General features: G+C 45.7%; 1 protein-coding gene across 1 annotated transcript; it reads right to left on the reverse strand.

The window, feature by feature from the left end:
- Positions 1-8,131: 8,131 nt before the first annotated feature.
- HMGN2 (high mobility group nucleosomal binding domain 2) lies at positions 8,132-11,874 on the reverse strand. The gene is made up of 6 exons (XM_040338011.1): positions 11,742-11,874; positions 10,409-10,453; positions 10,295-10,324; positions 10,092-10,145; positions 8,779-8,874; positions 8,132-8,702 (listed from the first exon to the last, which is right to left on the reverse strand). Exons 1-6 carry the CDS (start codon positions 11,754-11,756, stop codon positions 8,667-8,669), a joined length of 276 nt encoding a protein of 91 aa, XP_040193945.1. The 5' UTR covers positions 11,757-11,874; the 3' UTR covers positions 8,132-8,666.
- Positions 11,875-12,092: the final 218 nt, after the last annotated feature.

Consider the following 12,092-nt stretch of genomic DNA (forward strand, 5'->3'; position numbering starts at 1 on the left):
GCCAGGTTTGGGCCAGAGCGTCCACCGCCAGAGCTCCATCCCACCTGTTTAGGGAAAAAAAGAGCCGAGTCTTGGCATTTTCTCTTGAGGCGAATAAATCCACCTCCGGAAGACCCCATCTTTGAGTGATCGCTCTGAAGACTTCTTGATTCAGAACCCAATCGCCCTCCCTCAGTTTCTTCCTGCTGAGGAAGTCTGCGACCTGATTTAATTCTCCCTTCAGATGTATGGCTGAGAGGGACAAGACATTGGCCTCCGCCCATATGAGAATAGACTTTGTCAGATCCCATAAGGACTTGCTCCTGGTGCCCCCCTGCTTGTTGACATAAGCTACTGCGGAGGAGTTGTCTGTCCTGATTCGAACATGCTGTCCCTGCAGCTCCTTCTGAAAGGCTTTGAGGGCTAACTCTATCGCTTTTAGTTCTCTCCAATTCGAAGATTTTTGCGAGTCCTCTTTTGCCCAGCGACCCTGTGTCAGAAGGGAGTCCAGGTGTGCTCCCCAACCGGAGCCACTGGCATCTGTTGTCACTGTTCTGGAGATCGGGGAGATCCAATCCAGGCCCTGTAAAAGGTTCGCCCCCTTCCTCCACCACCAAAGGGACCTCTTGATGTGAACCGGTATGGATATCAGGGAATCCAAGGATTCCGGTTTGTGATCCCAAATGTTCAGTATGAACAGTTGCAGGGGTCGGTAATGCATACCCGCCCACTGCACTGCAGGAAGAGAAGATGTTAATAACCCCAGAGCTGACATGACTTTCCTTATCGGAAGCTGGCCGCTTCTCTGAAGAAGTGATATTACATTGTCCACCTTCTGAACTTTTTCTATTGGGAGAAAAGTCATCTGTCTGGTTGAGTCCAGTACATATCCCAGAAAAGTGACTCTTTGGGAGGGCGTCAAGCTGGATTTTTCCAGATTGAGTAGCCAACCTAAGTTTTCCAGAATCTCCTTTGCTACCTGGAGGTCCTGGGACAACCGTGTCGGGGAGTCTGCAAAAAATAGCAGATCGTCCAGGTATGCCACCACCAGCATGCCCTTGAGACGTAGAAAGGCTAGTACCTCCACCATCACTTTGGTGAATATGCGGGGGGAAGAGGAGAGCCCGAAGGGGAGTGCTTTGAACTGTAGGTGAAACGTCCCCTCTCTGGACCTCACGGCCAGTCTGAGAAATCTCTGATGGCATTCCGCTATTGGGATGTGTAGGTAGGCATCCTTTAGATCTATGGATGCCATGAAGCAGTTCGGAAGGAGGAGCGTCCTCACGGAATAGATGGAATCCATCCGAAACCGTTTGTACGTGACCAAGGTGTTTAGAGGTTTTAAATTCAGTATAAGCCTGAATTTCCCTGAAGGTTTGCGGACCACAAATATGTGGGAGTAGAAGCCCTTTCCTATCTCCTCCGATGGAACCCGAACTACCACCTCCTGATCCTCCAACTCCTGAAGAGAGGAGAGCAGAGCCACAGATTTTTCTTTGCACTGCGGCAAATTGGTGACTAAGAGTCTGGATGGGGGGGGACTTGAGAACTCTAGTCTGTACCCTCTCCTTATGATCCCCAGCACAAATTGGTTGCTGGTGATCATCTCCCACTGTGGGAGAAAGGCCCCCAACCTTCCTCCCACCTTGACTCCGTCATTGAGGTTTTTGGGGCTGTTCAGGAGCACGAAAAAGCGCCCCGGCACGGCCTTTCCCTTTTGGTCCCCAAAACTTTTTCTTTCCCTCAGGTTTGGGGACTTCCACCTTCTTTTGGGTCCAGAATTTTTTCTTTGCCTGTCCCCCAAATTTTTTCTTTAAGGGGAAAGCCTTCTTCTTGTCGGCTGTACGATCTAAGACAGCCTCCAAGCCTGGCCCAAATAATAAATCTCCTGTAAGGGGGATCCCGCACAATTTAACCTTTGAGGCGCTATCCCCCTGCCATGTCTTGAGCCAGAGAGCTCTTCTTGCAGAATTAGATAGAGCTGCAGACCTGGCAGACATGCGGATTGACTCTGCTGAGGCGTCCGCTAAATACCGCACGCCACTCAGTAAAGTTGGAAAAGAGGAAAGTATAGTCTCTTTAGGCGTTCCGGCCTCAATATGTGCCCTGATCTGTAAGAGCCAATGCTCTAGATTACGGGCCACCACTGTTGCTGCCATAGCTGGCTTAAGGTTCCCCTGGGAAGCATCCCAGGACTTTTTTAATAGCGAGTCCATCCGCCTGTCCATGGGGTCTGAAAGGACCCCCATGTCCTCAAACGCCAAGTCCGTATGTCGGGATACCTGCGAAAAGGCAGCATCTAGTTTGGGGGATTTGTTCCACACTGAAGCCTCCTCTTCAGAAAAAGGAAACCTTCTCTTCAAAGAGTTTGAGAAGAAAGGTTTCCTTTCTGGGTCCTGCCACTCTTTTTTGATGGCATTGACCAGGACTTCATGGACTGGAAAAACCCTTTTCCTTTGTTCTCCCAATCCACTGTACATCTGGTCATGGAGTGACAGTGTCTTTTTCTCCTCAACTATCCCTAAAGTAGCGTGGATAGTTTCCAATAATTCTTCCACCTCTTCAAGGGAAAGCTTGTAGCGAGAGACTTTTGAGGGCCCTGCCTCTGTCTTCTCACTATCTGACTCCTCTTGGGAGCTAGAAGCGGCACTGTCTTGCTCCTCCTCAGCATCCTCTCTGATATCCGCAGGTTTCTCTCTACTCCCAGAGGGAAGAACCTCAGGATTGGGTGGAATTACCTGTTGCGCTACAGAAGGGCTGCTTTGGGGCAATTGAAAATTAGCAAAAATATCTTTAAACGATTGAAAGGTGCCAGAAAGCTCTTTCATAGAAGCTGCTAATTCAGATGCCTGCTCTGCCTCCCTTTCTTTAACCAGCCCCTCAATACATCTCCTGCAAAGTGCTTTGTTCCAACTCTCACTAAGGGAAGATCTGCAGGAAGGGCATTTCTTCCTGCTGTGGGCTGATTTTTCTGTGGATTTCTGAAAAACACAGAAGAAAGTGGAGGCTAGATTAAGAGAGAGCCCAGCGCTTGACACAGGTAACCACCAGGAGTGTTCTAGGACCAACCACCACCAGGGTTCCAGACACACTACACCAACAAACTCCCCGACCACCAGGAGAAGAAAACAAAAAAATCACCAGTGAAGCTGTGCAATATGATAAGGGAACACCACCCCAGGGTTCTCCTTACCTTAGAGTGGCTGGTGCTGTCGTCATCCGGAGGTGCACGGGAAGCCTCTGCTTCCGACATCTCGCTGAGGAATGTGGTCGCGACTGCCTGCAAAAACGCCGACCCTACGGCTGAGAAGAGAGAGGCCGCACCAGCCCAGCGTCAGGCCTTTTTACACTGCAGCGTCCGGGACCAGTGACGCGTATCCGGCGGAAGTGCCCGCCCCCCCCGGAACTGACGTCACTCGTCATCCGGTCCGGCCCAGCTTCCTGGCCGACTGTGATTTCTCACAGGGAGCGTGCTCCCCGCCTGCAGCGCCACCCCTGTGCGATCAGCAAATAGACCTCCGCGGTTGAATCCACCCCAGGAATGTCCGCGGGACGCTACACGGCGATGTCCTGGGTAAGTGACTTTCCCCAGCCAACCAGGACGCCATGCTTTAAAAAATAGCCCTGAGCCCAGGGAGAACAGGTCCCCCCTCTCAGGAATACTGGCCTCAGCTTCCCCAGCTGTCTGGCCCTTGGCCCCAAGCGGTGTCTCCCCTCCGGAGGAAACACCATAAACTGAGGAGCTGAGGGAGGATGAGGCTTAAATTCCTAATTGGAAGGCGGTGTTTCCTGTGAGGGGAGGAGCCTGTGTCTCTCTACAGTACCTGTCCTGAAAGACGAACAGGGAAAATAGGAAGGTTATAATATATTAATTTCTTCACCCCCTTTTTTTATTTTTTTTTCCTTCTCTTTCTCTCCACACCTTCCTCCATACTCTCATCTCTATTAGTTTCTGTACCCGGAGCCTTTCTGTATCTACAGGCACTTATCCCAGAGAGTCATTAAAGTGAATATGGGGGAATACCCCAAAGAAGGGCAGAAGAGGTTAGGAGGAAGCACCATGCACTTTTGGATAAGAGCAACCATAGATTAGCATATATAAGGGATTATAAGGAGACCATGTGTATGATGTTGTATGAGGGTTAATGTAAGAATGTGTATGCTTTTCTATGTTGTAAAGTCTTTGCCTTTGTTTAAAAAATGATTAATAAAAATGTTATTACAAAAAAGCAGGAACAAAAATAAAAAGCAAGAAACAATCGCAAGACGGTTAGGCAGAAACAAACTAAAGCTGCTAGAGCAGGGTGTGGGTTATGCCTGGGGAGCCACGCCCCCTGGGAGGAGCAGCATGAAGGAAAGTTTTAACACCTTAAGTGCTGTAGAATTCTGCCTAAATCTCCTGGTAGGAAGAAGCATAACCCTAAGGTCAATGAAGGCTGTGTCCGTCTATGAACGAAAGAGAAAATTGGCACGTTCAATTTCTTTGAAAAAATTTTTGGGCACACTGCACTAGGCGAGACTATATTTTACTGATCCTTAACCACTTAAGAACCGGACCATTATGCAGGTAAAAGGACCTGGCCAGTTTTTGCGATTCAGCACTGTGTTGCTTTAACTGACAATAGTCGTGCGATGTGGCTCCCAAACAAAATTGGCATATTTTTTCCCACAAATAGAGCTTTCTTTTGGTGCTATTTGATCACCTCTGCGGTTTTAATTTTTTGCGCTATAAACAAAATAGAGCGACAATTTCAAAAAACACAATATTTTTTACTTTTTGCTATAATAAATACCCCCTATTTCTTCCCTACTGTAGGACGTCATGTCCTGGACTTTAGGGGGGATATCTGAATGATGCCTGCAGCTACAGGCATCATTTAGATATCCTTTTAAGGCGGTGATTCTGCGCACCATAACGATCATAGCAGCGGTTCTGCCGCTTGATCGTTCAGGTGGCGGGAGAGGACATTCTCTCCCCCCCCCCCCCGGGCTCTCCTGTATCATCGGAGCCCTGAGAACAAATCAGCTGCTGCCAGATGAGGAAAGATTTCCGGTGTCCAGAAGGTCACCGGTCATCTCCATGACCGTTGGAGGCCTGGGCGCAACGTTATGACGTCACGCCCGTGTACCCCGGAAATAAACAATGCCGCAATTGCGCCTGAAAGCATGAGATTGATGATTGTTTCCCCGATCGCATGCTTTCCAGCCTAGAGGAGAGATTGATCTTATTGACCCCACATCTCTTCATAAAGAGGACCTGTCACACACTATTCCCATTACAAGGGATAGTTACATTCCTTGTAATAGGAATAATAATATATAAAATAAAAAACGCCCCTGTCTCCAGTAGCTCGCGCTCAGAAGCGAACACACACAAGTCCCACCCATATATGTAAACGCTGTTCAAACGACACGTGAGGTTTTACCGCTTGCATTAGAGGGAGAGCAATAATTCTAGCACTAGACTTCCAACTCCAAACAGGTAACCTATAAAAAAAAAATGTAAAGCGCTGCTTATGGAAATTTAAGTACCGAAGTTTGGCGCCATTCCATGAGTGCGTAATTTTAAAGCATGACAAGTTAGGTATATATTCGTCGCAACATCTTTCACATTATACAAAGAAAAGTGGGCCAACTTTACGGTTGTTAATTCATGAAACCAATTTGTCCAAAAAAGCATTTGAAAAATTGTGCAAATACCATGCAAGATAAAAAGTTGCAATGCCTGCTACTTTATTTCCTAGGGTGTCTGCAGATATATGTTTGGGGTTACGAGTAATTTTCTAGCAAAAAAAATAAAAAATATGATTTTTACATAAAGGAGAGAAGTGCCCAAATAGGCACAGTATGCAAGTGGTTAAAATGTACTGGTGCATTCCCTAGTGATGACTGGGTCAGAACTCCTTAACTGCAGCTCTTGTGGGATGTTACTGATTAGCAGCTGTCAAGACCCATCAAAAGTGGCCCATGGAAAAAAAAAAAAAAAATATATAAAAGATGGAGTACCAAGTCAGCCTAAACACAAGGCCCTTTCACACGTACAGATCCCATGAGAATCCGTACCTTTCTCATCCGCTTGTTCAGCGGGGAACGCTCCGTTGATCCCGCAGATGACAGGGCAGTCCCTGCACATTGTGCAGGGGCCGCCCTGTCAGATCTCTGCTCTCTATGTAGGGAATCAGATGAACATGGACAGTCTGTCAGTGTTCACTCGATCCGTAGACAGATTGGGGGGAGATTTCCTCCGCCTGCAGAATCAGAGCATAGCTGAGACCGGGTGTCCGTGGATGTTCATCTGCTGACGCACGCCATCCCATAGGGATAACATGTCCGTATTTCATCCGAAAATGGATGGATGAAATACGGACATACTATCCATATGGCCCCAATAAAGCTGAAAGACTATTTGATGGAATGCGATAATAGAGACTGCATCATTTTATATAAAGCAGGGGGGGACACAGTCATGGGTGGCCAAGGCTTAATGATGGCTGAGAGCAAAGGCTGGCTGCCCATGTAAGCCAAATCAATAGAAGAGCAACTTGACTCAAACTGCTACATTGCCAGACTGAGGGTGCCCTCAGCCAAAAGCACATGAACTGGTCACATGGGCATTGGAACTGGACCAGAGTAATGGAAACCAAGTGACCTGGTCTGACTTAAACACGTTCACCTTTGTAGGTAAAAAAAGCGCATTTTTACTAGAAGACTGCAAAGCATTGCACCCACAATCAGCAGATTGCAGAACCACTGCTGTCAGTTTGTACCCCATACAGGCAGTTACTAACAGGAACAGTGCACTACCTAAAGCACACAGTGCTCTGGTAGTTCATGGGGAGCTAGACAAATTGACAGCAGAGGCAGTCACTGCCTGTAGTTCTCCCCTCTAAATGATGCAGCTGGGTGGGATGATCCCTAGCAACAGAAAGTCAGGAGAGGCTAAAGCAGTGGGAATGTGTAACACATTCCACCCTAAACACAGGTGGACCATGTAACATGTTCCCAAAGATGCTTATCCAGATAAGCTATGGGCGGCAGCTGGGTGCCAGATACCACAGCATATTGGCGTGTAGCCATAATCTTGAGGGAGGGGGTTTACAGCACAGGAAGTATAAACTTGTAGCCAGTAACACCAATTGGTACTATTGGTAATACGTTTATGCTTCCTGTGCTGTAACCCTTTGCGTTGCATATTTATTGGTTTAGTGTTGGTCATCCATCCGATACCTATTCTTACCTGCTGTTGCTGTCCAATCCCATAAAAGGGTTGTAAAGTTTTTTTTAAAGCAAATGTTTTACTTACCTGCTCTGTGCAAGGCTTTTCCATAGCAGCCCCAATCCTCTTCTGTAGTGCTTTACCAGCTCCTCCCCTTTATCAGGTGCACCCCAAAAGAAAGCTGCTATTACATGGGGCACCCATGCAGGCTTGCGCCTAGTCCCAATGCTGCGACCATTGACCGTGGGACCAAGCCCCACATGGCACTCGCTGGATTTGAGCGACAGCAGCTGAAGCCAATGAGGCTGGAGCTGCTAGGCATGTACACTTTGCTGAATTTAGCTCAGGTAAGAAGGGTTCTGGGGCAGATGCAAAGGTTTTTCAAGTTACATAGAATTGCACTGCAGAAAACTTGACTGCTTTGTCACTTGTCCCTCCCCATTTGGGCTCTGCCATACATACTGTCCAGTACACGACAGGTCAATTTTAAGTCAACTTCAGGCACTTAAAACCAGACATGTTTAAAAACTGCTGCAATTTTATGGTTTATCTACCTGGAGGTAAGTAAAGGCATAATGTGCTGGTATGCATCACATACGTGCACATTATGTTAAACTTTCTTGCAAACGAAGCCTACATCCATCTTCCTTCCAGGTCTGCAGACAGCGGCTGTGTGACAGGCGAGTCACGCAACATCACTCCCATGCATGCGCAGTTATGGTAAGGCTTCTGAAGAAACAGCACGGGTGGCCGTTCCTTCAGCGCACATACAGTAAATAGCTCCTAGACAGCATGTTTAGGTGATCTTTACAGTATTTTTTAGGTAAACCTTAGACTTACCTATAGTTCAATCAATATATGCTAACTAAATTTGTTACCTCTGCAAATAAATAACTTCAGATCCCCCAAAAAATATCACATTTTGTAATAGAAGACTCAGATTTTTAATGAGCAAACTCCGAAATTTATTTAAAATGTCATTATAGGCATTGCAAATCAGGCAGGACACTAAAGCATGATATACTTCACTTCCCAGCCCCGAGAATACATTACTATAAAAACCATTAACATTTATCAGTAACAGGATAGATTCTTCACATTTAAGAGGATGGAGATTGCCTCGGACAGGCACCTGTGTACTTTGGCTTTACCATCTTCTTCAAACCAAGGACCCGGGGCACGGTAAAGGCTTGAATAGCTGCCTATTTCCCCACAGAATAGAGGAAACCGTAAAGTAAATTATGCCAATTTAATGGAGGGAGTAAAAACACAGGGGCTCAATGTAGCTGTTAAATGAGTGAAGATCACACCGTCACGTCACACCCTGCCCATTAAAACCCACAAAGCATTTGTCAAACACAGCTTAAAATAAAAGTAAAACAAAGTTCTGCATCGTTATAAAACTTGATAAAAAATAGTATTTCAAACTGTACAGTCACCAGAAGTACACAATTATCAAAATTCACACAGTTCACTTGGCATCAGCAGACGCCTCTGCTTTCTGTGCCTGCAAAAAATAAACTCTCATTAGTTTCAATACTTCCAAAACATGGAAAGGGCGCACACAATTATGCAATACCAACCTGGTCAGACTTTGCTTCTCCGTTCTCTGCAGCATTGGTGGAATCTTTCCCAGAGTCTCCCTTTCCTTTCTTGCCTTTGGGAGCTTTGTCAGCTTTCTGCAAGGAGAGAAAAAAGTTAGGCCTTGAACATAAAACTCTTGCCATTTAAAATAACCAAACAGCTAGCGAGGAAACAAACATTTTTTACCAAAGCAGCCATCAAAACCAAACTGTCACATGGGCCAAAACTTCACATGGTTTTTAAGGTGTACTATGGTAAAGTCATGGTGGAAGTAGTGTGGATAATAGAGTACTGCTTCATATACAGAAACGCATTAAATGCAAATTTCAATTTGTACTAAAACAAACCTGACCATACACTGCATAAGTTTGGTATGGTTCCCCATCTGACATTTGCTCACCCCCACCCACCCAGTTGGGTGAAAAATTGTCAGCTAAAGCAGGGCCAGCTGTCAGGTTAAAAAAGCTGCAGTAGGAAAATATATATAACAAAAAAACAGCATATGTCCAGGTTTGGACTAATGACTCGTGTAAAATCCCCATTACTGGATTAGGCAAAAAGTAAATATCTACATCAAGTGCTAGTTCACACCAGATGCAGTTTTTTCTGCACAAAATGCATGCAGTGTTTTCCCACATACTTCAATAACTAGTTCACACCATGCAGTCAGTTTCTGCATTGGAAACTGACTGCATGGTGTGAACTAGAGCCACTGGAATACATGAAAACTGCATGCATTTTTTTTTTTACACTAAAAAAGCACACAGAACTGCATCTGGTGTTAACTAGCACTTAGTTAGCCGAGCTGTCCCAAGATTGGCGGTTTCAGTTGTTGCATATGTAATCTTTCTTAGACTTTATGATGGGGGGTCCCACTCCCCATTTTATACATGACAGGAAAGCAGTGTGGGAGGGACATAACAAATTCCCAATATTTGCACAAGTGGTAAGAGGCCAGACTTATTCTAAAGGTCTTTGGTTTACTTGATGCAACAGACCAAACATTAACAGGACCTGAATAATGCACTAAAATGATAAAACAAAATGTGGCATGACAGTCTGGGTTGAATGATTCCTGATATTGTTCAAGCAGTGAAGACGTTGCAGGGACAATGCCAGAACTTTGTTTAACCACCAGAAATTGGCTTTATTTTAATCCATGTTAAATATTTTTTACTAAAAATAAACTAATTAGTAGCTTTGAGCAATTTCACTGACATTCTTTTCCCCAAAACATAGTTCCAAGCATGTGAAAAAAAAAAATCTATTGGAGGGAAAAAAAATCACCGATCGCACAACATTCTATACTTGCCTTTGGAGGAGCTGCCTTCTTTGCTTTTGGCTCTTGTTTAGGTGGGGCTGGTTTCTGTAAAGATACAAAAAGGGAGGGAGAAAGTGAACCACGTGCTAAAGTTTCTGCATGCATATGGTGTTCTAAGTGCCGTTTTAGCATGCCTTTGCCACTTGTGTAACACCATATTTTAAATAGTGAAAAGGTTTTAGATAGATACTTACAGAAGATAGCCGGGCAGATCTCCTTTGTGGCTACAAAGCAAAAAAAATATCGGAATTAAAACCCAAGCAAGTTTATCATTTCTACAAAAGATGGACTAAGGCTCAATAACTTACTTCTTCCTTTGATTTGGACTTCTCAACCTTTGAGTCTCCGTCAGCCTGTAAAACAAGACAACCACCATTTTAGTATACATCACAAACGAGGATTCAAGCTTCCAGTGTGATATATCACTAATGAGACCATTTAGAACACAATTTAGTAGACTGCCCATTTACCACTAAGTTTGTTCCCATTTGCACCTAATGAACAAGCTTTTAAATGATCAAAACCACAGTAGTAATTAAATAAGGCACATGTGGCAAGAATGAAATAGTATTTCTACTATGGGCAGTAAGCAGGAGTAAAATACACTCTAGTGACTGTCACTAGCTTTATATCCACTGTCAAGTCATAGATGCCTTTACACGTGAACATAAAAAAAATTAGGCAATTCCTTAAAACAGAAAATAACATTGTTGATGATCCTTGTTTTGTGTTATGATCAGACATCTATGGAGAAAGCAGTTTATCTAGAGGACTGGATTAAACAAGTACTGGATAAGTCTGAGCCCTGCTGAACACTTTATCCAAAGAGGTCATGTAACAATACTAGAAAATGGCCACTCAGTGCAGCACAGCAGTGACGGACCCTGAGAAAGCAACACTCCACTCCGTGTCCTCAGAGCAGGGGACACCAGACAATCTGGATATTCTGGTTAAGAAAATCCACTTGCAGACATTACTAGCCTGGCTAACCGGAGGGAAAATAAAAAAGTGACTACAGGGCTGGGGGGAGGGGGCATCACGTGATCATAACTCATCACCTCCAAGCATTGTTTACAGAACATGAAATTTGACTTTAATAAGGATCTAAGGACGAACTAACAAAGCGTGTTTTCAATGTCACCCGCTAAGGCTACATTTTGAAGTTGATTTTTGACTGTGCGCTAAATATGCGATACAGCTATGAAAGCACGGTTCGGGTCCACAATACAATTATGCCGCATTAAATCCGCCTTTCTAACCAACGCGATCCACCATTGCCACAATGAAGGCACAACACCCCCCCACGGCAACACCCGATCACCCCACCCTGACAAGAAAAGCCGTAAGGGGTAGTAAGCCCCACCCCCTTTCGTGTTCGCGCTCCTTGTTTTGGCGGAAGCCCCGCCCCTCCTCACTCTTTCCCGCGTTACACAGTTTAAACGGACAGTTAATTAACTCACTGCGCCTCATACACAATAATGGATATCATAATATTAATACAAAATTCCCTTCGATAATAACGATAACGGTCTCCGCCTCACACTCGCCAGCACTTCCCTCCCCCCCCTCGTCGCCGCCATTATGGTGGCGGCTACAAATTCCCTCTACGCGACTTTCCTATATCCCCGTGCATACGCTTACCTTTCGTTTGGGCATTGTGATGTGATTTCGGACGGCAACGAGTAAGAGCAAGCAAAGACTTCTAGCCGTTATTTCGAGCGAATGAAACAAGCGCCGGCTGTGCTCGCCTCTTTTATACCCGGTCCGGAATACGACCGGTCAAATCCGGATTGCGCCCTGTGCCGGCGCTGATTGGCTGAGCCGTGACACGTGGGCTGGTCAGTCTGGGCGGGGGATGGGAGGAGCCAGGGTGCGCGCCAACAGGAAGAAGAGCCTGCGTGGGCGAAAGAGGGGGGGCGAGGTAGAGAAAGGGCGCGCAGTGCAGCCTGACAGGGGAAGAAGGTGTGTGTTTATGTGCCCTCTCGGGGATTT

The sequence above is a fragment of the Rana temporaria genome, chromosome 2 (genome assembly GCF_905171775.1).
Source record: "Rana temporaria chromosome 2, aRanTem1.1, whole genome shotgun sequence".
Classification (NCBI taxonomy): Eukaryota; Metazoa; Chordata; class Amphibia; order Anura; family Ranidae; genus Rana; species Rana temporaria.